General features: G+C 39.1%; 1 protein-coding gene and 1 long non-coding RNA gene across 10 annotated transcripts; one reads left to right on the forward strand and one right to left on the reverse strand.

The window, feature by feature from the left end:
• Positions 1 to 1,684: 1,684 nt before the first annotated feature.
• On the reverse strand, positions 1,685 to 14,274 carry LOC128909431 (uncharacterized). 5 transcript variants are annotated; one of them, XR_008466371.1, is made up of 6 exons: positions 14,103 to 14,274; positions 13,817 to 13,966; positions 8,831 to 9,393; positions 7,973 to 8,231; positions 5,887 to 6,106; positions 1,685 to 4,536 (listed from the first exon to the last, which is right to left on the reverse strand). It is a non-coding gene; the product is annotated as an uncharacterized LOC128909431 (long non-coding RNA). The 5 variants fall into 5 exon arrangements; XR_008466375.1 differs by lacking the exon at positions 7,973 to 8,231 and having other exon boundaries at positions 6,070 to 6,106; XR_008466372.1 differs by lacking the exon at positions 7,973 to 8,231.
• Positions 14,275 to 14,373: 99 nt separating this feature from the next.
• Positions 14,374 to 26,561, forward strand: TMEM41B (transmembrane protein 41B). Of its 5 annotated transcripts, none has more exons than XR_008466370.1 (8): positions 14,374 to 14,693; positions 15,207 to 15,360; positions 16,533 to 16,650; positions 17,794 to 17,922; positions 20,442 to 20,535; positions 21,411 to 21,515; positions 23,437 to 23,775; positions 24,440 to 24,568. XR_008466370.1 is itself a non-coding variant. In XM_054201098.1 (8 exons), the coding sequence occupies exons 2-8, from the start codon at positions 15,207 to 15,209 to the stop codon at positions 24,607 to 24,609; spliced, it is 909 nt and encodes a 302-aa protein (XP_054057073.1). In that variant the 5' UTR covers positions 14,380 to 14,693; the 3' UTR covers positions 24,610 to 26,561. The 5 variants fall into 5 exon arrangements, 4 of the variants coding, with proteins under 4 accessions (XP_054057073.1, XP_054057074.1, XP_054057076.1 ...); XM_054201098.1 differs by having other exon boundaries at positions 14,380 to 14,693; positions 23,437 to 23,575; positions 24,440 to 26,561; XM_054201099.1 differs by having other exon boundaries at positions 14,381 to 14,693; positions 15,207 to 15,318; positions 23,437 to 23,575; positions 24,440 to 26,561.
• The last annotated feature ends 1,371 nt before the right edge of the window (positions 26,562 to 27,932 follow it).

Genomic DNA, 27,932 nt, shown 5'->3' on the forward strand with positions numbered 1-27,932 from the left:
TGGCAGCAAGCTGAGAAAAAACGGTGACAGTATCTCCTCAAGAAGAAATTACTGGGTACTGAAAAGCTCTTTAGTGAAGAAAGATGTAACAGGACCAAATATCTAACAGATGAAACTGAAGAATCACTGAAACAAATTCCCAGTGGCTGTAGTGAGTGCTCTATTTCTCAATGTCTTCTGACTGAGACTGGATGCTGTTCTGGAAGGTATGTTTTAGTAAAAACACAAGCTGTGCTTCAGTCAAACCAACAAGATTAGGGCTTTAATAAAAAATATGTGCATAAAACTTGAATTGCTGGTACTATACAGGATGTTGGACAAGATGATGTGATCATAAACTGCACAATGGTTTGGGTTTTGCTGTTTGCTTTCAAGTCAGATGTATCTGCTCCTGAAGGCTGTTCCCACAATGTGGAAGTCCAACTAATCCAGCCCAGAACCTGCATCAGGTTCCGTGAGATGCAGCAGAGCAAGAGTGTCTGTGGCTACAGGAGTCTTGTCTCCTCCTACCTCATGCACTGTTTTTCCAGCCTGTATACTTGTATTTGCAGATGCATCTATGCTTTTAGCTTTCCCTTATCACAATACGGAGTCCTCTCCAGCTCTGTAACTCTACACCCTGCCAAACTGTGCAAAAAATATACTTCACGCAGGGAAAATGAAACAGAAAAAGACAGTTTCAAATTAGCCTCAGTGGCACATAGACACAGACAATCAATGTCGGACACTAGAAAATGGTGAGTTCTGTGTGCAAAAACATTGTATTCATGGCCCTTAGGGAAAGGAAAATGCCAAACTTATAAAGCCGCAGAACGGTGGATCTGCGACACCCTGGAGAGCCAAGCAGGAGACAGTAACCAGTACTTGCGGCACTAAGATGGCACTAAGAGTTTATGCGCTTTTCATGTTTTTAATTCAGTTGCACAACCACATAAGTTAAAAAATGCATTGATAAGAATCTGTTGTATTATTGTGAAATGAAAACTCATGCTGAAGATCACAGAATTGCTGCAAGTGAATACAGCATGTCAGCAGCATATCCAAGACAGCATGTCTTCAGAATAATGACTGTTACCACTGTGTTCTCCAAGAATGTTTTCTCTTTACATGCATTATGGGCATGGGTTTATTTTATTTTTGCAAGAAAACAAGTATGTCCTTTCCTTACCATTCCTTAAGTAGGACCCCAAGGGCATCTTATTTTTTATGATTGTTCCTAAAATGGCCACCTGTGGATCAAATGTAATGCATACTTTAAATATTGAGGAAGCAAATTTATAGAAAATCTAAGTATAAGGGATGTGCATCTATGATTTATTAGTGTTCGAGCGGATGCTTATTTTTAAAACACAAGCTTTCTAATGCAGTTTTCACAGGCAAGACACAGCAATAAACTGAAACTGTTCAGAAATAGCTGTGAAAATGTTCAAGCTGGGGACCAAGCAAAAATTTCTGAAACTTCATAGGAGTAAAAACGCTATTTAAGCTATAACTTTAGCCGTATTATTAAATATGTGTTCAAGTGAGGCTATGCAAGGCTTATGTAAGCTATATGTACATTTATCGAAGTATAATATTTCTTTCTGTTTAATAAGACAGAGAGTTCAAGTTAGTTCTGTTTAGAATAATTTTAGTCTTTATAATCATATCCTGATTCCATTTAAATTGATTAAATAACAATGAGTACAGTAGGACAGGACCAGGGTTTTATTATATTAAAAATTCACTAGAATAAATTTTCATCACTTAGGAAAAGCTTTTCATTTGCAAGGCACTACATACATGCATTAAGAATTTCAGTAATCTAGTAACATAGTATTCAGTTTATTAACTCATTCCAGTCTGTACAATTCTAGGCATTTCTCCCCGTAACACATCTGTGTTTAGAAGGCGTACCAGCGTGGCTCCTCGGCAGCAGATGTAACTGCCTATGAAGCGTTTCTAGAGTCCCGGCAGCCAGGAAGGCTGCGAGGCAGACAGGGATGGACAGGGCCGTGGTGAGGAGCCTCTGGTGTGCTCAGGGCTGCACACACGCTTGGCCATCAATTCCTAATGCTGCTGTGAGGTGACACCACAAGGCAGTACGTTGGGAAGCTCGGTTTCCTTCAAACACCTTAATTTGCCTGTGGGTATTTAGACTATGCAGTTTTTAACAGCTGCTGAGCAGCATGGATGTCATCGGTAGCAAGGAGTATGTATATGAGAGAGAAGAATAATATGGAGGCAGCAAAAAGAAAAGAGAGGGAAAGAATGTCAGAGGTGGAAAAAAAGTGAGTGATACAGGGAAAGAAGGTATAAGAAAAGAGGCAGAGGTAAAAGGGATTAAGTTTTATGACTATTGTGCAATATGAATGACATCAAAATACTATGGAAACATTCATCCAAGGAAGAGAAATCAGTAAATATGACTGACCTCTAGTGATGACTGCAGTCTTAATTGCACATTTGGGATTTATTATATATTTATTATAAAAATGAAAACATATTTTGTTTTTGCTGGCATGGTACAATATTCTTTTTTCTTACTTTTCCAGCTTGTCAGACGTCCCTCTGTCCTTTCTAAACTTGAGGAGACAATTATGCATACTGCTAAGTCAATATAATGAAAAATAGTTTATCTTTAAATAAAAGACTAAATTGAACCTTTTAAAGCTTTCCTGTTTAATTTTCATAAATAGCAAGTTCAAGATGAGAGTAGTCCAATGCCAAACAGATACCCTTAAAATCCATTCTATGCCAAAATTTCAAGATTAAAATTTATGCCAGACAAGTAGGTATATTCTCTCTATTCCCTTCCCCATTTGATATGTAAACATTTTTTCTTTTTTGAAAAGTAAAGTAAATGGAGAGTACAGTTACCACATTTCTGTGTGATACAGGGGAAGCAGGTAGATAGAAAAGAAGCCTTTAATGCAGGAAAAATGTAAAACCACTTCTGTTCCTTTATGGAATATAGAGCTGAAATAATCAGAACTGTGTTAAAAGCAGAGGCCCCACCCAGGGCAGCTGACGGATCGGACCTACGTGGCCAGGTCTGTTTCTTTGGGTCTTATTGCAAACAAAGGGGACTGCGTGTTGCTTGGTGAACTCTCTGTCTGCCTGAGAGGAAGCATAATAAAGGCATCAAAGAAATACCCAGAGGCAGGCAGGGAATTGCTTACAGCTGACTGGGAGAAAATCTAAGATTAGATACAGAGTTTATGAGCAGAAAATAAGCTGGAAAGTTTACTTATGAGTACTGAAAGAAACATATGACCCCTTTCTGTTCGATTCCTGCTATGCTAATTGAAGCACAACTTTTCATACGTATTTTCTAAATAAATAGGATTTCATAAAGGTACCTTAACTCCTTCACCAAATTACTTTTCTATTAGTAATAGCTCTATCAATCATAAACCTTAGTTAGCTGCTTATGTTAAGAGAGTCAAAAATAACAAAATTAGAGCTGAAAAGCGTAGAGATCTGTATTTCATAGATACAGATAAATATCAGAATTTCAGTGTATTAAAAATAGATTTTTTGTTATAAGACCACATTCTTTTAATTTCCTTCTTTTACTTGCATTTTAGATGTTATCTGATTAGCACTTTTATTAGGTGTCTCATATTGTTTATTCTTTGCAAGTTTTTACAACTCAGTATTGCTGTCGAAATGGGATGAGTATGTTTTCTATTGGGTTATATTGTTTTAAATACCAGTGTTTTCTTATTTAACAAAAGGGGTTGTAATGCTGAGGAACGGTAAACATAAGACCCATTCTGACCTGTATGTAAACTGCTAAAGAAATACAGATATTAAAATAAGTGATGAAATTGTTATTATTCAACATTACACACTACTTGTGAGCACACGTGTGGGTTTCGTGATGACCGTTGGTGCACCACTATTTCTGTGCACCACTATTTCTGTGGAATAACAGGTGGGTGAGCTGGGGTGTGTACGTGCTGGGTATCTGCCTGGGACATAAAAACATAGAGGACACATAGCTTTATCTTAGCTTCTGCATGAGCAGCAGACCAGAGGTATTAAGGTTATCTTTGACTGAGGCTAGCTGAGTTAGTACAGAGCTGGCCCAGACACTCATACTCCTGTGGCTCCCAGGCTCTTGGTAGCCAACAGCTACATTAAAATTAGCTCAGTTAGCCTGGCCTGTGGGATAAACACACCTCACAATTGCTGCATGCTAATTCCAGCAGCTGCAACAGCAAAGCAGGGAATGTGTATGGAAACACAAGAATCTCATCGCCAAGGCCCATGTCTTTGGCTGAACAGGACTCTGTGACTTTTCCATGTGTTTTGTGAAGTAACAAAGTGGAAAACACTTGCCCCTCATTTCACCTTTTGAAGGCACTTGAGTGATGCATGCAGGGCAACATCGTGTTCTCAGGGTAAGAGCGAGCTGCGTCAGCTTCCTCCCTGTGTGCTTCTTGAACACGTTGGTTCCTGCTTGCCAGCGTTCTGCTGTTCTACTCCTGGCCTTTCCTGAGCAGGATTCCTCGCTTCAGCATGTGAAATGAATTTTCATTCATGTTTCTGCTGGATTGACAAGATAAAAAAATGAATTGCTACAGTTAAATCAAGCTGAAAGTTTAGTAAAGTATTTGCATGAAATTGTATCACCAGTACAGCAAGTAGTTCCGCATAGAAAAGCAAACATGCTGGTTCAGCTACAATAAGGATTTCTACTGAATAATGGGATACCAGCTTTTTTTAGTTCTTATAAAACCATTTACCAGTCTTCCTGTGGATTCCTTTTATTTTTTCTGTACTAGCCTTGCCTATTCAGAAATTATTACATCATATTAATTAATAATGTTTTATACAAGAATCTGACATTTCTTTTCTGCAGTCATTGGCTGTAGCCTATTTTGTTGCAAGAAGCAGGCCAAAAGCTGATCCTGTAATCTGTCCACAGGCAAAAAGGAACTAGTGTTGTGTGCAGTAGAAAAAGTATGTGAATTTGCTTATCACAGATATTTGTAGATCTGCATTTCTGCATTCAGCGAAGCTGTTCCACAGGAAACTTGTCTAGGACTAGGAACATAATGTTGAAGATTGAAATGAACAGTTTTTCTTCATAGAACTGCCTTAGATGAAAACAGTCTACACTTATCACACCGTCCCCATTTAATCTCTAATCCTGATTAACAACTGACTCCGTGATGCTCATTTATTACGATAGTAAGTGCTATCAGTCATATTATAGCTTTTTCAATTAATTTAATAATTTCCCATAGGAATACACATACAGCAATTAATTTCTCAGAATGTTGGCAGCTTTTCTAAAATGTTTCAATTAAACACGTTCTGACCCCTTTGATGTTGCTCTGAATTTTAATTATCTTCCATTGCAGAATACTGGTTTAATGATGACCTGAATACATTTCTTAAAAACTAACTGCGTGTGTGGTTGCATATAGCAAGGGTGAAAGGTTTGTTCTTTGTGGATTGGTTATCGGCCCACTCATTATGAATTATGGCTAGTTTCTGGAAAAACTTAGACCTTAAAGGCCAGATCAGGAGAAATATTGGGTGCTCTCACTGCAGACATTTTTTATGTCACAGAAAAAGGAAAACAGAAGAAAATCTGGCATGACATTTGCACATATTCTGATTAGACCATGCATTCTTAAATTGTGAATTGTGAAACACAGTTACAGGAAAAAACCCCATCCTATTAACTTTTCCCCTCCTTATCTCAAATGCAATTCATCAATTTATCTGAAGGTTGCAGGGACTCCTTACAATATGGGAAACACTTAGAAGTTCTAAACTACTTCACCAGAAGTTTTGCTTTTTTGTGGAAAAGGTAATACTGCCTTTTCCTGCTTTTCCTTTTTTCTTATCCTTCTTTCTTCTACAATGTGTTTTACACTCCCATATTACCTGAACACACCTTCCCCATCAGAATTGTTGTTCCACATATTCTTCCTGAATCATGTGTCTAACCACCATGTCATTTTTTTCCAAATCTTTGCCTGTCTGGTCTCCACTTCCAAAGATCCCTGATTTTTCCTCTCTTCCTCCTCTAAGATAGAAGAAATTTCCAATCAAAGTAGAAACTCTGACCTTTCTCTTCAGATCTTCAGAGACACTTCAGCAACACCTGGAAATAAAGCAAAGGATCAACCAATGAGCCAACAGTTCACTGATGACTGTAAATAACTGCTGGTCAGGCTATTTAAATCTGAAAATTACTAGTTCTGAAAAGTAAGGTGCATTTAATTTTTAAAATCTTCATTCAGGTTTCCAGTGCAAATTGGGAAAAACTGCAGAAATGAACCTTCAGCTACCTGACCATACTGTTCTCCTGCAGTATTTCTGTACAGCAGGTGCTTTCTGACAGACACTGAGATCACCCGCGTTCTCTCAGGAGCAGGGGCACTGCCTCTAGTTTCAGCCATTTTTGATCACTCTGTATGTTGTGCATCAACGCTGTGAGAAATGGCCCATTGTGAGCAGGAGGAAAAGCCTCTGCATTTGTATGACTGTGTGATGAACTACATATTCTCTTCCCTTCTTACTCCACACAGGTACATGCTTACTTTCCAGGTTAATGTCTCTGCAACGATCCTCTTCAGCAATGAACGAGCAGGAGCAGTGAATGGCTTTGATCATCCAACGTGCTATGACTTGTGGGTACAGTGGTGATGACAATAGATTCAGAAGCAACACTACAGCAGCAGATCTTCAAGCTGATGGTTTCATGAGGGTTGCAAGATGGATGAGTAAACTACTGCCCCTGTCACCCATAGCACGACCCAGAATGGCGTGTAAGGCCTTGTGTCACATAGAACAGGCTGCTTCTGCCATCAGACCAGAACCGTGTTTCCCGTGTGATATAACATTGTTTACCAAGTTATGTAGGCAAGAGAGAAATGTATTCCCAGAACGTAAAACCCTGGGAACATAGTGTCATATGACACAGGGCTACATTGAGACACTCTGAGCCTGAATTTCAGAGAAGCTGAGGTCAGAAGTCAGATCCTCAGCATTTCTTAAAAGCTCTCCTCTTTTTAATTTCTCCTTTGCCAGGCATGCTTACCATAATCTGGGTGCCATTGCTTAAGGTCATTCTGTTATTTAGGTAATTAATGAGAAGACATGCAAATCTTTCCTAACACTGAGGCAAATGTTAAATTTTATGCTTTATTGGTTTATTTTTCAAAACTATGTGCCTGTACTCCTGATTTTCTCCTTCTGTTCCAAGCCAAATGCGTTTATCACTTAACACCAAAGGATGATTAAAACTGCACTCAGAGCGCAACGTGGAAGATGATCGCTAATAATTTAACCATTTGACTCTGCAATGCCATTAGGCAATTGGCTGTTGACATGCCCTTTCTGCTGGTAACCCCAGTTCAGGTAACCAAGTGGCATGTTGTTTAAAGACCGCATTCTAAGAGAGCTGTAGAATAAATGAGGAAGCTGAACTGGTTTCTCTTCAGATCTCAACAAGTTCTCATTTTTCATCTTTCACACACAGTGTTTACTCTCTGCTTTGTATCTTACTATTTTCATTTCTTTTTTTAATAAACACATTTTCTCTTCTAGCTTCTTTCTTAGCATTAGGGGACAGAGCTTGGACTTCAATTCAGGGCAAATTAGAGTAAAATGAAGCTTGCTTTATGATAGTGTAATCTGCTTAGCCTACTTACAGTGAGAAAGCAAAATGCAGAAAGGACATGTCAATAGATAGTTACAATTATCTGACTCTTTGTCTACCTTTTAAGAACATGGCAGTAAAAGGAGACGCTCAGGTCCTGGTGAGTTCCAGCGGGTGGTTCCACTTGGGCCTTTGTGAGGACAGTGGAAAAAGCAGCTTAAAAACACCTGACTGCACTCTGCAGCATTAATTTCTGTCATTACTCCAGCAGTTTAGACACTGTCAAAGCTACACACCCCAGTATGTGCTCAATACTGGGAGGTGTCCTGAAGCTGGCTGTCCAGACTAATGATCTTTGTGTGTTACCTTCACATGAACCCCAGGCTTTCCAGATAAGGCATGTTTCGGGCCTGTATGGCTGGGCAGTGCAATGCGGTTACATCAGGATTGGTGACCTGGCCCACAGAAAGGTGACAGTAAATGATGGGTTTAGACTGGAGAGAACAAGCCACAGACTCGGGCTGTTTAAATGGGCACTGGAAATCTCCACTTTTGACTTTTTTTTTCTGCCAATATATCATTCCTTTTGAACAACTCTGTGGCCGTACAGTGAGGCAGTTCAGGACTAGTCCAACAAAGAATAAACCAGCAAAAAGAAACACAGACTATTATTTAGTGAGATCAAAGGTCCCTGCTCAGGTTCACTATTCACCCCCTCCCTCTTATGTGCCCAAGAACAAGAATCAAAAGACAGAAGCTTCTGCCAACACCCCAATATATATATCCTAAGCCTCAGTTTAACTGAGCTGAAACTCCCAATTGCACATTTCTGGAAGCAGAATCTGTAAAAACAGTCTGAAAAAATCAGTAATGGCATTTAAAGAGAAATTAAAATGAGTCTTTGATCAGATTAAAGACAGTGTTTTTACCATGGAGTAACTTAGATTTGGGAACTTTTGCCCTGCATACAGCTATGTCCAGCTACCTTATTGCTATAAATAAGAAGGAATCCTTGAAGGCACATATCCCTCCTTAGACGCACTATCTGAATTTTCAGGTATGTCAGTATAAACTCAGATGCAGACAGGATATAAATTCAATCATTACATTTGATCCTAACCTAGTATTAAATATGAATCGCAACTAATGGGTGTATTCCCGAATAAGGGCATATACATTCTCTAGTTATCACAAGTAATAAATGCCAGATTATAAATACCTCACCTGCGGACAAGCGCTGCATGGCTGAAGTCTTGCACAGCTGTTTTTGAGTCAAGCAAGGACTCTCCTTGCAGCTCCACATACTCACTCTCCTCTTGCGCTGCCTCCCTTTTCTCTGCCCACGATTTGGATATGGCTCATGTTGCCCCCCCACTACAGCGCTGTGCTCCATTATGTGTGGGTTGTGCCCTGGTTCACAGGTGTCTGCAGAGAACTTTGAAGGAGACATGGAGCACGAATAAGGTGCCAGGAAGATTTTCTCGCTTTGGAAATATTTGTATTTCCCTTGCTACCTATCTTAAAAAGCTGACACTGGCTGAACTCTTTAACATATTTTCTGCCTGAGCCCGTTCCCAGAACTGAGATGCTGTAGGCTAGACTAAGGGTTGGGATGAGGTAATTGACAGAGTGAGGTGGAGCTGTTCAGCCTCTTCCTGTTACAAACAGTAAGCTAGTTATTTCTGTCAGGAGGACACTTGAGATTCCCTGCACTGTGATGACAATTCCCTCTTTTCCTGGTCTTTTTAATAAGAGCTTTGACTTCTTAGAGAAAGTTCTTTCCGAGTCTGGAAAAAAACCAAGAAGAATGAGAAGTAAGGCCTCTGAAAGTTGGTACTACATTTAAGGAACCTGACAGAGCTTCACGACCCTTAGTTGGGATGGCATAAGCTTATTACAGGGTACGTTTCACTCTTAATTTGCAGCAAGACAAAATAACCTTTAATTCCTGTCTTCTTGCATTCAAATATAGGATATGAGCAGACTAACCAGAAAAGTTTCTTTCCCCATTTCATGCACACCACTGGCACATGCAATAGAAAAAAAATGTAGCTGGCTGTTTAAGGTGATCTATGAACTATTAATTATGAACAAGAGCTACATCAGAACTGAGAATGCAGCTTGTATTTTTACCTCTTGGCATAGAAACATCATAGCTATCTATTTTACTGTGTTTCTAATTAAGCAGTAATGAAAACAGGTACATACTATTAAAAATGTGCATTTTGTACATTTGTACATAAATCTGTGTACAGCATGCTATATGTACATATGCACAGTATATACATACAGTATGCACACATGTCAGTATGTACATAAAATGTACAATTGTACATAAAATTGACAATAGGAGTTAAAAGACATACCTTCTAATAAAAAAAATATAAGGAGAGAAACTAATCTGAACATTTATGATTCTGGAGTTCAGATTCAACTCATTTTAATGCTTACAAGTTTTGCTCTCGCTTGGTGTTTAATTCAGTTTTCAGCTTCTGTCCTTGAGCACCGACTTTTATAAAGTCTCTCATTACCTCTCCTTCTGGCCCCAAGATATTTCTAATCCTTCATTCACACAAACAGAGATATCCAGCTACAAGTATGTGCTTATTTCTATTTATCTCACTTCTTGATGACATTTTTCTGTTCATTTTAATCAGTGCATTCCATCCTAACTTGTACTCTGTGCAGATGCTAATTCACTAGTTATATCCTCAAACTCTTTATCATAACTAATGAAAATATGAAGTATGAGCTCATCAAAACACATCGGGGGCATGGGCAAGAGCAGGCACTCTGAACCTGGTAGATTGTCCAGCTAATGTTACAGCTGGGCTCTCCTGGGAATGGTCTCAGGCAGGGAGGTCATCTCTGGCGTCACCTGCCTTTCAGGTTTTTACTTCTTTTTTGCAAGCTACTGCCTCTCTTGAGATGCCAGCAAAGTACCTTCCTATTCTGTGTAGAGCAAAATTAGCTCCTTTATTGTGAAGTTTAAACTGTTAGTTGGAATAGAGTAATTTCTTGCCATATTTACACATAATAAAAATGTTAAAACAATGCAGTTTCCTTTGTGGTGGTCAGAAAGAAGACAGTAATAGGGGAAAGCAGGAGAAAAGGGTTCTAAATCTGCACTTCTCCTCAAGAAATTACACCTACAATTTACTTGTTAATGCTCTCGTTTTTGATAATTTTCAGCTAGAAGCTCTCAGGAGTAGGATCACTCTCAGTCTCTCTTCCTCCTTCCTCTTGCCGACAATTAGCATGACTCAGTCTGCAAAGCATTGGCTGTATTAATGACTCAGCCATGTGACACGTGCTCCATCAGTCCATCTAGGCATTATTTAAAAAAGAAGCAAATACATTTTTTTTGTGCTTTGGGAAGACATCTTTCAGTTGTATAAAAATAAAATGTTCCATCCAACCACCCACAGAAGGAAGTGACTTCACAAAGCCGACCACTTAGCTGCCGCCCTAGTAATTGTCAATATATTTTGTTTCTTTCCAGCAGGTCAAAAAAGTATTTTTCCTTTTGGTTCACATACAATTTGAAAGAACTCATATTCTGAGTTTAAGGTATATTTTTGAAAATCTGACTCATATAAAGCTTGTGGCTACTTGCCTCATTCAGTCTATAGCCTTTAAGTACAGAATGCTGTTCCCACTGGTAAAGCCACTGAGCAAACTCCAACTGGAAACCAGAGCACTTCTGTCATTCTTTCTCTCCTGAATGAAGTACCGTGCAGCACATGTTCCGTATCAGGAAGAGCTTAGAAAGACACTCCAAAAACAGAGGAGATTCTATGTTGTTTATGAAGTTATACATCAGATATAGGGGATACATTATCCATTTAGAGAGTAAATCTATTTTCAGTCCACAGCTATCATGCTCAGTACGCTGTGGAGCGAAGCTGCTTCCAGCAGTGCTGATCTTAACCATGTTTTGAAAGTTTCCATGATCACTCACGGAGTTCCAGTTACCAAAACTCTTTCTCCTCTAAACACATAAGGGATGTGGCTTATGGTGGTATTTTCCATTCTTTGCTTTCTTTCCAGTAAATGAATCTAATTTAATGTTTTCAAGAGAGGTTCTTGCGTTATTTTATTCACAGAGTGAGTCGTAAGGAACATTCCCCAGACATGTCCCTTTTTTTTTCTTGAGTGAATGCAGAGGTTCTGCTGATATCTGTTAGGTGTAGACATCTTTGGAGGTGACTATTTAAATTGTCAGCAGATACTAAACACCACTGACAGTTTCAAAGTTTAGTAAAATAGCCAATACATTCACAACAGCATTATCCCCCCCGAGGGAACCAAGAACAGCATAAAACAGTCTAAAAGTCTTCTGATAGTCTAGTCTAACAAATATCACTTACGCAGTATATTTCAACTTCAAAGTGATCTAGTTAATGAATCCTTAAATTTCACTCTGGCAGGAATTCAGAAAGCTCCATAACACTGAGTTGATTAGAGTTATCTTTTCTATTTTTAATGAGATATATACTAACACAGGGAGCTTACTGCAGAATCAGCGTCCTGGGAACAATCTGCCGGCCAGGCGCTTGTACTAACAGAATGCGAAACATGGAGCAAGTTTGTTTTGTTGTAATTGTTTGTTGTACATCTTACAGTGGGAACTGTGGAGAATTTAGCAAGAGTCAGACATCAGCCTAACCTGTGTTGTCAAGTTACGTGCATTGGGGTAACACAGAGAGGCTACGCAATGCAAAGCAGGTTAATTAGAAGTCAGACATTCACTGAAGCAGGCTCTGCCTGACCCCTTGGCTCCGAGTGATTAGTGGACAACAAACATGCCAAACTGTGATTCATTCCTCACTGTACAAACCACTACACCAAAGTAAGAGATAGCCCTTCCAACATTTAACATCTACTCTGCACCTTTTGAATTGTGGTGCATACTTTATTTACATCTTTCAGTATGTGCTTTTCCTCCTCGGTTTCAGAATTATTTGGTAAACGTTTTTCTGTGTGATAATCTGATTTATAACTTTACTTCCAACATTCTTCAGTTTAGTATCTATTTGATGTTTTGTCAGAGTTATCCAGACAAGAAAGAAGTCCCACTATTTGAATCGTTTTACCTGGAGTACCAGAAACAATGGGATAATCAAAGAGAGATGACAAACATGATATGCATTTACAATAGGGGAAAAAAAAAATGCTATCTGGTACGGTGTCAGCAATTCCCATCTTGCTAGTATGTACAATTTTCTACTGAAAGGGTTTGAAAAAACAAAGGATTCTGTCATCTGGCACCAGTGCCCACAGCAACAAGTTCATAGACCTGACTGACTCCTCACAGCACTAGCATTTCTGAAATACAATTAAAAATATTATAATAGTGAATTACATGGTTTAATAATTTGAAATTATCCGATTCTAAACATAAGAAATTCCGAGCAAATTAAAGCTTCATGTAGAATCTGCTCACGAGTCGAAGCTTTATTTGGAATCTGATCATAATTTATAGTTTGGATTATTTCCTCCCACTGGATTTGGCAGGGACTGTATTTGTGTAATAGCATATTAGACTATTTAGATCTTAAATGAATCATCAACTTCCTGTAGACACACTGTAACACAAGTGTTTTTTGTGCAGTGTAGCAATAAAGCAAAAGCTTTTAAGCCTGTTGTGTGCTGAACTGCATCTTCCTCACTGTTTTATAAAGATCTATGATCTCAGGAAATACAAGCTCTAAAATTCTACTGCTATAAAATTACTTATCTGTTATATCCTGTACAAGCAATTTTATACCATGACTAAACACGCATTTAAAGTTAGTTGCAGCCAGAGTATTCAGATAAACGAGGCTGAAGTTAAATCTTAGAAACAGTGCCCAGCTCTCTCATGAAACCTTCCTTTCTAGCAAAAAGACCCTGAGGAAGGGCTAAAGATTTTTTAGTAGATACAGCTGGAAAAGGGGAGAGAGGGTGACACACTATCTCCCTCAGCCAACAAGCGGGCCCAAAAGCTTATGCAATGCATGTTGTCTGCACAGTTTCAGAGTGTTCTCTCTGGAGAACACTTCACTGAAATACTTCTTGCAGGCGGGGAGAGTTGAAAGGTTAAGGGGTGTCTCATTGCCAAAAGACTGCATGAGGAAATAGGTGCTTCGAGGTCAGATTCGGCTTGAATGCCAAGGAATCTGTGAACATTGGGACATGACGCACTAGCTTTTCTGAGGGATTTCAAACCTTCTTACTGACAGGAAGGGACGTGAAGAAAATCTTGTGAAAGCTAAAAAGTTTTCTTCCTTCCCAGGAAAGAGCAATCCGGCTCATCAGAAACAGCGCACTGAAGCTTTCTTCTCGAGAGGCACAAACCGGCTCCAAACACCTAAAAACCTAACCGTAAAAATCAAATGAGGTTTTCCCCTTTCCCCCAAAGCCCACTGCCGTTCCATCGCCCCGCCCCAGAGCCGCCCAGCGCGGCCCAACCGTCCCGGCCGCCCGCCGAGGGACTCCCACTTTCCGTTCTCACCCGTAAGGCCGCACCTCACACCGCTACCGAGGTAAAACGGACCCACAAACGGATTTTATCCTGCCCCCCACAAGCACCACCGGCCTTTATTTCCCGGCGGGGACGAGGAGGCCACCACACACGGCGCTGAGGGACACCCTACACCGCATTTACCCCTATTGAGCGTATTACACGCTACCGTATATACCCATACGGCGAGCAGCGCGTGAGTGACGTTCCGCTCCCTGAAAGGAGGCGTTACCGTATTTACCCGCCACTGACGCACCACCACATTTCGGGGCGCCAAGCGCAACACGTGCTCCCGTATATCACGGCGCAGAAGCGCCAAGAAGCCGTAATGACTCTCATACAAGCGGCGGCGCATGCGCTGTTGGGCGATGGGGGCGTGGAGCCGTGACCCGGTGGGGTGAGGAGGAGCGGCCGCGGTCCCGCCTTACTTCCCGCCGCTTTCGGTACCGGCGGAGGCCTTGCCCGGGGATCCGATTTTGCCGGCCGGCCGGTGGGGAAGCATGGCGCAGCGGAGGGCGGCGGAGCGCGGGCCTTGCCACGGGGCGGCGGAGAGCGCCAGGCACCAGCGGCAGCTTCTAGAAGGTGCTGGGGGCGGGGGGGCGGCTGGGGCGGCGGGGGGGCGGCTGGGGCGGCGGGAGCGCGCGACCTCGCGACCTCGTCCTGCCAACGGCCGACCGCCAACCGTCAATCGCCCGCCCAACCGCCCGCGGGGGCCGGGGACGTTGCCCTCTGCGCCGCGCAGAGGGCAACGTCCCCGGCCCCCGCGGGCGGTTGGGTGGGCGAACGGTCGCCTGAGGGGAGTCGGTGTCTGTGAGGGGGGCGAGGCGGGCTCCCGCCGCGGGGCCTGTCAGCCGCTACCCGCGGCAGGGCCCGGGGGGGCGGGGGCAGATATAGGGCAGCAACCCGCCCCACACGCACGGTAATGAGGAAACACGCGTGTCTGTGTGTGTCTGTGTGTTATTATTCCACTACCTGCGGTGCAAAAAGTGGCAGTGTCAGAAAGTGCTGTCAGAAAGTGTCAGTTTGCTGTATTGTTGTCCGCAAAGTTGTGGGGTTTTTTCTTATTCTTATTTTTTTTTTCCCTCTCTGGAGAAGATGTCATTAACCGTGAGTGAGATACTCGTGCTTGTAAACTGCTGCATGGATGCTGCCTTCGGCCTTAGCAGAGCCAGAGCACGCCTGTGGGATCGCGCTGACCTTAAAGCGAGTAAAAATTGCCAGCTTGTCCAGCCAGCTTTGTTTTCAGTCTGTGGGTTTCATCATCCTTTCGCTGTGTTTCACAACAGTGAGGTGGCAGGGCAAACCGCTTGAAGGTTACGCGTTGGCATTGTAGTCATGCCACTGACATCTACGAATGAAAATACAGCCTTGGCCTTTTTTGTGTTCTTCAGGTGAACAAAACTGATGCTCCCTGCAAAGTTGTGCTGGCCTAGCGGTGTCTGAGAAGAGAGAGTGTTTTAATACATCCACGCATACACACCCTAGTGTGGATGCAGAGAGTTCTTAGTGTTTGTTTCTCTGTTTAAAATTCTTTGTGCTTATAGCTGTGTTTGTGCTAATCGGTGTATTCCTTATATATGACCATATTCCTTATATATGGTAAGAATCTAAAGTATGGAAGAGGCCTAAAATGCAATTGTGCCACTTACTGTACTCCCACTACTTCCTTTACACAAGAATTTAAAGGCTAATAAACCCACATAGATATATCCAAGAGAACTCTCTTATATGAGTGTAAAATATGTGTAATTCACAACTGTAATCCTTACATCCCAGGCTGGTGTGTATATTTACATATGTTTTCTCCTGATGAGTGTTTCTCACTAACTGGCCAGTGGTTGTGCGTGGTGTTCTTTCATAGGAGGAAAAAAAATATCTGTGAATGAGCCTGTCCAAAGTTGCATTGTACATACTGAAGATTTAACTTCAAGTTAAATCTCTAGTTAACTAGAGTGGCAGAAGATATCATAGGATGGTTTAGGTTGGTAGGGACCTTAAAGATCATCTAGTTCTGACCCCCCTTCCATGGGCAGGGACACCTCCCACTAGACCAGGTTGCTCAAAGCCAGGCAAAAAGGAAAAAATATTTATGGCTTACTGTGTTTTGCTCTGTTTTTTTCTTTACAAATGTATTTATTAATTGAGGCTTAGATTATTACAGGTCATAGAAGTTGACTTCTATGGGATGTTTGTCAGTGTAAGAACTTCAAATTTGTTTGAAAGCTCTCAGGAAATGCGAGCAATGTGTTGCATATGTTATAGAAGCATTAGTGGGAAGATTATGTCCACAGAGAGCTTATGTTAACGTTTTCTGAAAGTATAAGTTTGAAATCTGTTGTAAGATGTGAGAATTTTCTTTATGTTATTGTTGTTTTGGTTTGTTTTGTTTTTTTTTAAACTTTTGTTTTTGTTCAATTTCAGGGAAAGCTCAGGCAGAAGGTGGATCAGCTCGGACATCGCTTCTTATTTTAGTGTCTATCTTCTTATCAGCTGCTTTCCTTATGTTCCTGGTATATAAAAATTTCCCACAACTTAGTGAGTAAGTATGTCAGGAAAGATTAATTCATTTGCTTTTCATTCAGTATCAAGTTTTAGAGGAGCCTACATGGGGTTAAGTGATTTTTTTAAACTGACATAAGTTAATTATAGATATAACCTTATTTTTTTTAAAGGGAATTTGAGTTTATAACCTAGAATGTCAGGATACAAAGCTTATATATTGAAACACGAACTGTTAGGATCTGTCTAAACAGGGTTGTACTTGGCCTAGGGTTTCTGTTGCGCAGTTGAGATATCATGCTTTGAAAAGTTACCCCCTGTCACATTAGCAATGGTAACTTGCTATGTTATTAGCCCTCTTTAGTTAAGAGCCAAGATGTGCTTGGTTAGGGCTAGGTTTATTTTAAAATTTCTTGTGCGCTGATATAACATATAACTGGAGGCTGTCATTGGAAGGGGACATCTTTCTTCCTTCATATCTAAACTTCATGTTCTCTTTCTCCTTTTTGTTGCATTTAGTGCTCATATTGGGAAGGTAGATAGCTTGACAAGATGGAAGCGTGCTTGCTGACAACTTTCTTTTTTTCTTTTAGTAGTTAATTTTCTGTCTGATTAACTTGCTCAACAAGTTCAGTTTGCAACAGTCCAATCACTAAGTCTGATACAGAGGAGGAGAGGACACTCAACTGTGCTGCCCAGGGTTGCACCAGATTAAGGTGTGACATGAGATTTTGCTCTTAAAGCTTTGTTTGTTTGTGAGGTAAAGCTCTGCTGCTCTTGCTGCACTTCAAATGTTATGACCCTAGTGTTGAGGCAGTTACAGTTGGTTTTGGCTGAAATGTGGACTGCTGTTCAGTTGCCAAGGTTTGGTTTGAGTAATTCTTTCTTTTTGAGCAGTAGTTGGTAAGAAAAAAAAAACAAAAACAACTTAGAAATGAAGCAGGTTATTGTCATGACATAAAAAAATGATTTCTCCATCTAAAATGGAGAATTTTCTCATGCAGAAAATGCTGTAAATATCAAGTGTTCCTGTGAGAACAGTATCACACAATAATTGTAGTTTGTTTGCTGAGGTTGTAGTTTAGTGATGTAGTTTGTCTAATTATTTATATATTCAGTAAGTAATTTTACTATACTGTTGGATTATATTTACTACTATTCCTGCTTTTTTTTTTTTTTCCAGAGAAGAAAGAGAATGTATAAAGGTTCCTAGAGATATGGATGATGCAAAGGCCTTGGGAAAAGTCTTGTCCAAATACAAGGACACATATTATGTTCAAGTGTTAGTGGCTTATTTTACCACATATGTTTTGTATCCTTTTCATGATATAAAAGGCAGCTTTGATGTAGTCGTGTTTCTCTGCAAAAGAAATGACAAGTACGAACTTATAAATTCTTGATTATGGATGAAGAAGGCTAACGTTCCTATGTTTGTTTATAAATAGACACAAATATTCCAAAAATCTTTGAAATTAAAAACATTTCTTGTGTGTTTCAGTATGCTTTTTGGACCATAAGAAAGGATTGAGTTGAAGGAAATTGCTGCATGCATGTATAGTAGTAAATGCTGTTGGGATTTCTGTGCAGTTTCATCTTGGCTGTGTCTGTTATGGACAATATTTTTAGCTTTGATACTAGACTTTGTCTCATTTTGGTGTTATGCTGAATTTTTTTATTGCCAACTGAATTACCAGTTAGAAATTACTGTTGATTCTGAAGGAAAGCTGAGACTATTGCACTTTTCTTCCTTGAGACATTCAAAAGCGTCACATAAGGGTAATTTACAGAATATTTTACAGCGTTTTTGAAGGAAAGCGTTTTGAGCCTTTTTTCATTTCTGCAGTGCCCACATTCAAAAAATGGATCTCTATTTCCTTTTAGAGAGAGCTAAACTTCTGAGGTACTTTCTGCCTAGGGAGATACAAAGGCTACCTGTGTTCTGTGTTAACTTCTTTTTCCTGAGTGCTGAATATATTAAGTAATCATTAAACACACTCTTAACTGGAACACTTAACTAAAGGTTAATAACTTTCAAAAGCTGTGTAAGTCTTTTTCATAGTTTAATGCAGGATGCTTTTGTAACTCAGAAAAATTGATGTTGAATGCGCCATTAGCATTTATCCTCTAGCTCATTCTTTTTAAGTGTAGTTCACAAATAATAGATTTATGAAGAAAATTATAATGTTTATATATTAACAAGAAGTAAACGGAATTGACTGTTTATTGAACTACTATAGTAGCTGAAGTGACGACATTTATTGTCTCAGCAATAGACTGTGATCAGTTGACAAGCACGCTACAGTTATCTTGGAACCTTGACACTTGCTTAGAAAAGCTGTACTGGTTGTAATGGACTTTAATATTAAGGAAGATTATTTGTCATTTTGAAATTTTAGTCAATTCAACTCAGATAAAATAGTGTGCAAATTTTGTTTGATAAGATTTCTATCCGAAGTGGGCAATACACCATAGTCTCAAGTATGCCTAGTGTCCTGGTTTGAGGTAAAACAGAACCAGTTTTCTGATTTGTAATTTAACTGTTTAGCTGGGCCTCTTCTAACTGACTAAAGTCTGAAATTAACAGCATATTGTTCAGACACTGTTCACTCTCAGGGCGATAAGACCTGATTATACCAATGAATGGTATGCACAGAGGCTCTTGCTTATACTTATTGCTATAACAACCAAGGTCAGCTAACTTCGTTATTTGCCCCATTGGAGGGTCGGAAGCAGAGAAGCGTAGAGGGGTCACAGTGCAGGGAGGAGCAGATGGGACAGGTGACCCAAAACTGACCGACAGGTTATTCCATCCCATATGCATCACCCTCAGTGTAAAAGCTGAGGGATCAAAGGGGCAATGCTGCTCTGGCTCGCTCTTTCTTCAATGGCCGACATCTGCGGAGGACCCTGTCTGTTTGTCTGCCTTTGATCCTGATCCGAGCATTCCTGACTCTAGTTCCGGAATTCAGCTCCTGTCCGTCACTGACTCCAGTCTGGGACTTTCCCTGTGTCTGCTGGTGACACAATTGTCAATCTGGGAGCTGGATATGGTTTTGTATGTATTGTATGCTTTTTTTTCTTTAATTTTTATTATTCTATTATTATTTACTATTTTCTTATTTATTATTATTTTCATTAAAGTAGTTTAGTTCTTTTTCTAAACTCGTGAATCTCCTTGTCTCTTCCTCTCCTCTCTGAGGAGAGAGGGGGGGAGGGCCATCTGTCGTTCTGATTGGCCAGTCTGGCCAAAACCACAGCACCTAGAAAGGCTTAAGCTCAACAGCCTATTCACTTATGCTGTAGAAACTTAATTTTTGCCTTTTTTAAAAATTCTGACTGAAGTTAGTGATCATGTGTCCTAGTTACCTAGTGATTGCACCATGCCTGTTTGTAAGAAGGTAGTAGTTGCCTTCATGCGTGTCAGTCTCATGAAACTTGTAGTAGTTATGGGCTCGGACAGGAGTAGAGAATATCTGAAATCTGTGTATTTCTAGTCAACAATATAAAATCAGAAGTATGTGTTTCCTGTAATGCCACAATAAATCCCCGGTGTCAGTCGTAGCACAGATAAAGAGAAAAATGTAGTGCAGCTTTTATTATTTAGTGACTTATTTTTGTATGTGTAATGATGAATCTACCCCTTGTTTCTCTATGCTTGGGCTTGTGCTACTCTGCAAATGTATTTTGAAGTAAAGAGGCTATGCCTATTTATATTTATGCTTTTTCAAATTGTAATGTGTATCCTGAATGCTTAGAAAATTAAGAATTGGGTAGCTTTTTTAAAATGTGTGGGTTTTTTTGGTTTTGGATCCTTAACAAAGATGCATCCAGCTTGCAAACATTTGCTATCCCTGGGTCTATATTTCTCAGTATCCTGTCAGGGTTTCTTTATCCCTTTCCGCTAGCCTTATTCCTTGTTTGTCTGGTAAGTATGGAAAATAGTTTGCAAGGGCATATATTTCTATCTATTTGAAATACAACCAAGCATCTAAATGGTTTCCTGTTTGAAATTATCAGGGTCTGAGTGAAATAGGGGTATCAATCAGTTCTCATTCAGCTCTGTTGTGAGCATGGCATTACCCACAAAATTCACTGTAGCATTGGGTGATGATCCAAAAAACTAAACTGTTTCTCCAAGTTTTCTTAATAATGGAGGCACCTGGGTGTGAATCAGCCAGAGTTTCCTTTACTTTAAATTTGTTTACACTCCACCAGAACATGATTCTAATTTCAGAACGTGATTACTGTGTTTTTGTTATCACACTGCAAAACATATCTGTCTTTAAATGGCTTAAATACCCAAGAAGCTTAATTTAAGGTAAGAAATGTGTGCTATTGGCAAGCTTCAAAAAATGTCATGTGCAAAAGATGCAGTCATAATGAGCCTAAGTACTTAAGAATGAGACAATTGAGTAGGCATGGAGGACCAAGTTGATGAATTTTGAAGTCTGAATCTCTAATGCCATTGTGCCCCTTAACTTGCAAAGATTTCATTGTTCAAAATCTTAAAACAAAACTGCAGAAGCACTCAATAGTAACTGATAAGTAATCAACGTTGTCTGCTTTGAATGTTAAGATTGCTCTAAATGCCTTGGGAATAAAGGAACTGTGTTGGGTCAGCAGTATTCTTAGGGAGTGTGTGTATACTGCCAAAGGAGAGCCCTTCAGCCTCAATGGGGGTCTGCATAGAAGCAGGCTTTATCCAGCCAGTGAGCCAGTGTAGTTAATAGGAATATAAGGATAAGATTAATTAGAATTTCTGCTCATTTGTTCTTTCTTTTTTTTTTTCTTCCCCCCCAGTGCTCAGGACTTGGAGCTTCATTCTGCTATATGCTTTCATACCTGGTGGGACGTCCTGTTGTATACAGATATTTAACAGAAAAAGCAGTAAAATGGTCAGAACAGGTAAAATTTCTAGAGATGCTGAAACTTATGATAGAAAATGTATGTTGGAATAGCATGGAAAACTAGGGTGTCTTGTGCTCATGTATCTAGTTACAAAGAAAGGATTCTGACTCTTTTCTGACACTGTAGTTACTTTCTCTGAGTGTTTTTAAACAGTGGGGAGTATTCCTGGTTTTATGGTTTTCCTGTGAGGAAGCTGTTTTTACTTAGGAAGTGTTTGCAACTGATAACCCCCCTGGTCTAGCTAATGTCAATAGGAAACCTCCAGTTTCAATTGAAAGTAATAGCTCTCGAAGAATTGGAACTAATGAAAGCTAAGTTTATGTCTTTTATAGGGCAAGAAAACCCATAGCTGTACATCTGATTGCAAAACCTGAATTTGAAGAGGTTATTGTGGTTGGAGCATTTAGAAACTTTCTCTTACAGTATTTGGTAACATTAGTTTCGGCAAGTATTAATACTTGATGATCAATACTTGATGAAGTTAAAGATTTTGCAATACAAAATCATAGTGTGATTAGTATTTTACCTCATGTCTCTTGCTTTGATACTCTGAAATGTTCAAACAGAATTTTTTTGCAAGTATGAAGCATAACTTACTACTGTACCCTGTTCAAGATTTTTGAATCATGTAAAAATATTTTAAACTTGTTCTTCATTAGGTAAGATGTGGAGTTGTCCTGCACAATTGACCTTATTAAATAATATAGTAGTGTTTTGACTCTTGACACAAGTAAATCTTAATATTGCAGTATAATCTTGGGGCTGTTCTTTGAGTGGCAATGGTAGAACTGGGTATGTGATTTAAAATTATGTAATTACACGTGCAGCTCATACTGCACTGTTTCCAGGTTAATTGGACTACACCATGCGTGCATTTTGAGGGCTAAGACATTTTATATGTAGGATTAATCAATGTTTAAATATTCGTCCTTTGCTAAGATTAAAAAAACCTACAGTGCTATTGCTGAACAATAGCAGGGCTACTGACTTCAGTTTTGCAGTTAAAGCTAAAGTTGGGGGGGGAAACCAGGGTTGTGACTGGTGTGAGTTGCTATGCGAGATGTCAGATGAAATTGCAATTAGACCAGGCTTGGTTTCAACTGTTTCGGGCCAAATGACCATGTGTAGGCTTAGGCTTAGTGACGGTCTGCCAGGATACGACAGAAGTGATGGATGCTCTGCTATCCTTATAACTTGGTTTGAGGTTACAGTTCTTGTTTAAAAAGGATGATGTGCTAAAGCCAGGCTGGAAGGAGAAGAGGCTTTGATGTAGTACTACTGTAGGGAGCTCGGCCAGACTTGAGAATATAATTAAGGCTGTAAATAAAGTTGGGGCTATTGTGGTTGTTTCTGGGTAACTGTTAATGCTAGATAGGTCTTGCAACTGTGTTGGCAGCAGCCACCTGAGGAACTTCAGAGCCATGACCTGGGTAAGTTTCCAAGTGAGGAATACAGCTGTGTTCCAAGTTTGATCGTGAGTTAGGGCAGAATGGGTTGAGGAACAAACTTCATTGCTAGTTCCTGCAACAGCTTTAGGAATAGGATGACAAACTGGCCATGTTGATTGGGCTGCTGTTAGACAGGCAGAGATTGCTGCGCTAAAGTTAGGGTTAGGCCTGCTGCTGCGATGAGTTACTTGTTTGCTGTTTAAGTTGGCTGATTCAGACACATCATCATCGTGCTCTACCACAGACTGGTATTTCCAGACTAACTTCAGTACTATTTGACAGGTGATTCACTGATGACTCTTCCTTGAGTCACTCATTGTTTAACTGATTTTTATGTTTCCAACTTGTACATTTCTACAAAAGATATGCAAAAAAACTACAAAACCCTAACAAACCTCTAGTAGTAAAATCATTGTGTATTTTCAAGGCACTGAAATGTACTGATTTTTTGTTTGTTTTTGTTTTGGCAGGTTGAAAGACACAGAGAACACCTCATTAACTACATAATATTTTTGAGAATAACACCTTTTCTTCCCAATTGGTTTATCAATATAACATCTCCTGTAATTAATGTGCCATTGAAAGTATTTTTCATTGGCACTTTTCTAGGTAAGAATGCTGGCTAATCATCTGCAGTTTGGTGGTAGCCATAAGAAGGGATATGATTTGCTCTCTGCATGCGTTGTTCAGCAGAGATCACCACCTACTGGACAGTTGAAAGACTGCTCAAGAATATTGTTTTGATGTGTGGAGTTTATAGCATCGAAAGATTTTAGTACTCAGGACTATTCTGATATACTGCATCAGAGGTAATGAGCCCAGGCTAATTACTTGCTTAAGGAAACATACATTATATGAATGCTTTATTAGTAACTTTTTGTTCCATAACTTTTGTTCCATTAACTTTTTGTTCTATAAGCTCCTGTTTTGAGCTCAGCATAATTGTGGGAGGATGTATGTGACTTTGATCTGAAGGAGTGTTTCTCCCCTTCTCACTCCATTTTGTTTATTGTAATATAACTTCCTAGGAGTGAATTAATAATTTAACTAAGGTATTGCTGAACACTTTATCTTTATAATTGGCATATTTTTGCAAATACTTTTTAATCTGGTTAGGAACAATCCATATTTTTCCTTTACGAACTTAAATAAAGTTCTTAAATAAATAAATCTGTTTGTAGAGAGACAGCTTGAAATCTGCCGAGTCTCTAGAGAGCCAAGATTATTTTCTTAGTCCTCTGTGTTTGAGTTGGTGTTAAAAAATATTAAAAATAGCATAAACCCAGTTCTTATGATAAGAGTTTTTTGTCTTTAAATTTTGTATTTACACCTTCTTTAGAAAAAAAAAAAGTACAAGGTAACAAAGTCTGAAATTTTTGGTGTTAAAAAGTTGGATGACTAATTTATGATATTCACCCTAATAATCTGTTTTTTCTTCCTTTGCACTCCTACGCTTCTAATTCCCCGCTCCAGGTGTGGCACCACCGTCTTTTGTAGCCATTAAGGCAGGAACAACGCTGTACCAACTTACAACAGCAGGGGAAGCTGTTTCCTGGAACTCTGTTTTTGTTCTCATGATTCTAGCCATCCTCTCCATCCTACCAGCTGTCTTCCAGAAGAAACTGAAACAGAAGTTTGAATAAGGATCAAACTGGACCAGAATTTCTCATACTTCATCTCAGGATCAGCAACTTCTGATATTTGTATATTTGCTTTTCTAATGGATCTTAAGCAATTAAAGGGGAGGCTTGCAATTGATAAGAATGTCTTTAAATGAACACGTGGCCTAAAATTGAAAGAACTCTGTTCAGAAATGTACTGCATATAGTTTTGTACCCAAATCATCAGTGTTTTACTTTGGGAAGGTGGATGTGTGACCCTCAGGATGAGGGAAGCGAAAACACAGATGTAACATTTTGCTCTGATTACATGCAGAGCAAAAATTGTAATGTAGACATAAACTACAGATAATGCTTTCTACAACTTGCAGGAAAAAATCCTTAATTATTCAGTCCAATTTTGTAACATTCTCTGTAGGCTTGCATGTGATCTGGTCTGAGTACATTTCTCCTCAACCATATTTCTCTTCTTTTTTTGCCTTTGGGAGTTCCAAAATAATATCATAATATAATAACGGTGCTCACTCAGAAACAAAGTTTTTTTTGCAGTACGTTAACTACAGCGATATTCTCATCCTGATTGTTTACTTCTATTTATTAGTGCTGTGTGCATTTAAATACTTGAACCTACATCTGCTTTACTACCTGGATTAACAAAAGCAAAGTTTCACATCATTCCCGTTTGTCCTCTGTAAAATTTTATTCTGGGAGAGGATATAGGTAGGGAGAGAGCAGATTAGAATTTTTATCATGGGTGGCTGATGATTTTGAAGTTATAATTTTTTTAATGTTGATTGTTTTGCCAATATTTCACTTGTATAGATTTATCCTGCCAACTTAAGAAAATGATCATATGATTATATAAAACTTTCAGTTCTCACGTGATTTAAAAATGTTTTAAGCAGTGTAATATTACCATTTCTCAAGCAAGATGTAAAGTATAAAATTTTCCATTGTAGCTCAATTTGCTAGAAATGTCAGGTACACAAATTGGTGCAGCTCTTATTAAAGAGATGATTCTGAGTAACATTCAAAGCATCACGTAATGGAAGTCTTTTATGTCAGTGTATATACAATTGAATGGATGATTCCATTGTCTCGTAAGTCAGTAATTGGCAATGGGCAGCCAGCTATGATTCACCTTTAAGTAGAATTATATATATTCACTTAATAAGGTATATGATACTTCCCCTTGTATGCTTACAGCTGTTGTTGTTTGTTGTATTGTCAGTGGAATCCCGTAAAGTGAGGCCCTGATCAGCAAGGAACTGGGGTGTGCATTTAAGTTTTATCCTACTGAAACCAGCGCTGCTCATATGCTTTAAATTGGTGCCCCTGAAGTATCTTGCTGAAATGGGAGTTGACACATTAGCATATGCTCCAATTCAAAGGTTTATTTGTCTGTATCCTCATGTTAACTCATCTTATAATAATAGATCATTGAGATGTAAGAAAACAGTTACATAAATGTGATAATGTGAAAGGTACTGGTACCTTTAAAGAGTTTTGTTCTTTTTGTAACATAATGTTAATGACTCCTTCATTTCATCACAGTATTACATGTAAATATATAGTAAATATTATTGATACACTATTTGTCTTTTATTTAAATCCGGGCTGCACAGTAAATGGTATTTTTTACATAGGTAGATAAAGGAATTCATGTCACTTCTGTTTGCAAGTTTATTGTAGGATCATTTAGCTTCAGCAATTGTTTTATTTGTAACTTCTTCTAAAAGTGTACTTTATTGGCATTTAAAACTGAACAGTGATTATTTTTATTGCTGCAGCTCTCATCTCTGAGGTCATCTACCCAGGGGATTTATTCCGTAGTAAACTTGAGTGTGAATTTAGCTGTTGTGAGCAAGGGTCCCCTGGACTATTGAGTGTGAAGTTGCTGTAGATTTACAGCCTCCTTTTTTGCATAGTTAACTTTTCATGCAGATGAACTCTCAGAATAAATTACCTACTACTTATTGTCTAGTGCTTTTCTCAAAATTTGTCTCAATTTCAGGTCAGTGACAGATGCTGTTGTAAAATCTCTTCTATATAAAATCTCTGTAAAAGCCAATATTTTGGTAGAACCTTGACACTAAAGAAGGAACTGAGCTATGTTTTAATTTAATGTGAATCGTGCTATCACTTGACATTTTCACTGAGTTACGTTTCACTGTGTACATGGGATCAGGCTGTTACTGAAAAACCTGTTGTTTCAGCTTAGACTAGGTTCCATCACAGTGAGTAAAAGCCTTAAGACCTTAAAAAGGTTGAAAATAAGGTTCTTTCCTTTTGCAAAACCTTAAGGTTTGGTTTTTTTTTTTTTTAACCTGTCCGTTCTGTGTTTATCTTCAGCTGCTAACGGCCTCAGTTTCCTACCCTATGAGGACTACTTCTGAGGGTTGGGAAGAGTAAGGAAGGCCTTGTGAAAAAGGCAAAAAAGCACTGGGCTGTGGAATACTGCACTAGCTTACATTTTCCTTTAGTGATCCCGCAAGTGATCCAAGAGACAGCCATAACATTTTGAAAGGAAAACTAGCTACCATGAAACAAACAGGGAAATCGGGAAGATGTAGCTTTGTTTTTTAATTGCAAGGAGTTTTGAGCTGTTAGGCTACCTGTTTATCTTCTGGATTTTTTTGTGATACCTGCATGACATCATTACTAAATGTCTCTTGCCATTTGATAATAAAGCTATTATATAAAACATGAAACGTTGTATTTCTGAGTGCAATGAAGCATGCTGAACTTCCCACTAAGCTTTATTTTTTATTAGCCTGTTTAAAAGGGATGCGTTCTTATTAAATGGTATTTTTAATGACTGAGTAAAAATTAAACAGCTGATCACATCTGTAGATGAGATTCATTCTGTTTCTACCTTTATTTCAGCACATGTAGGTAAACTTGACTTCCTTTTCTGTCTGAAATTAATTTATTGCAAAGAGTAATTTTGCAAAGTTTTTATATTTTTGCACTGGAATGCAATTTGTTTAATCTCAAATAGAACCATTTGCATAATTTGATCTTTTTTTTGCATGAATTCCTGATGGAAGGTTCATGTGCTAAAGTTGTAATAGCTTCATTCACCTTCCCTTAATGTTCTGTTATGTCCAGTTTATGGAATTCTTTTTTTGCCTTGTATAGAAAACTGATGGTGAAAGCTTGCTGGCTGAAGGGTTGAGACAAAAGAAGTAACACTTAAAAAATGAGAAGTCTTTTGTCAAAATGCTGGTGAGCCTTGCTATTATGCAAAGTCAAAACATGGTTTTTGTTGCCAAGTAGCTTTGAAGATTTTTGTGTGTTGTTCCTGAGAGTATTCATCATCTGTAGTTTCTGTGATAACCTAGTTT

The sequence above is a fragment of the Rissa tridactyla genome, chromosome 4 (assembly GCF_028500815.1).
Source record: "Rissa tridactyla isolate bRisTri1 chromosome 4, bRisTri1.patW.cur.20221130, whole genome shotgun sequence".
Lineage (NCBI taxonomy): Eukaryota > Metazoa > Chordata > Aves > Charadriiformes > Laridae > Rissa > Rissa tridactyla.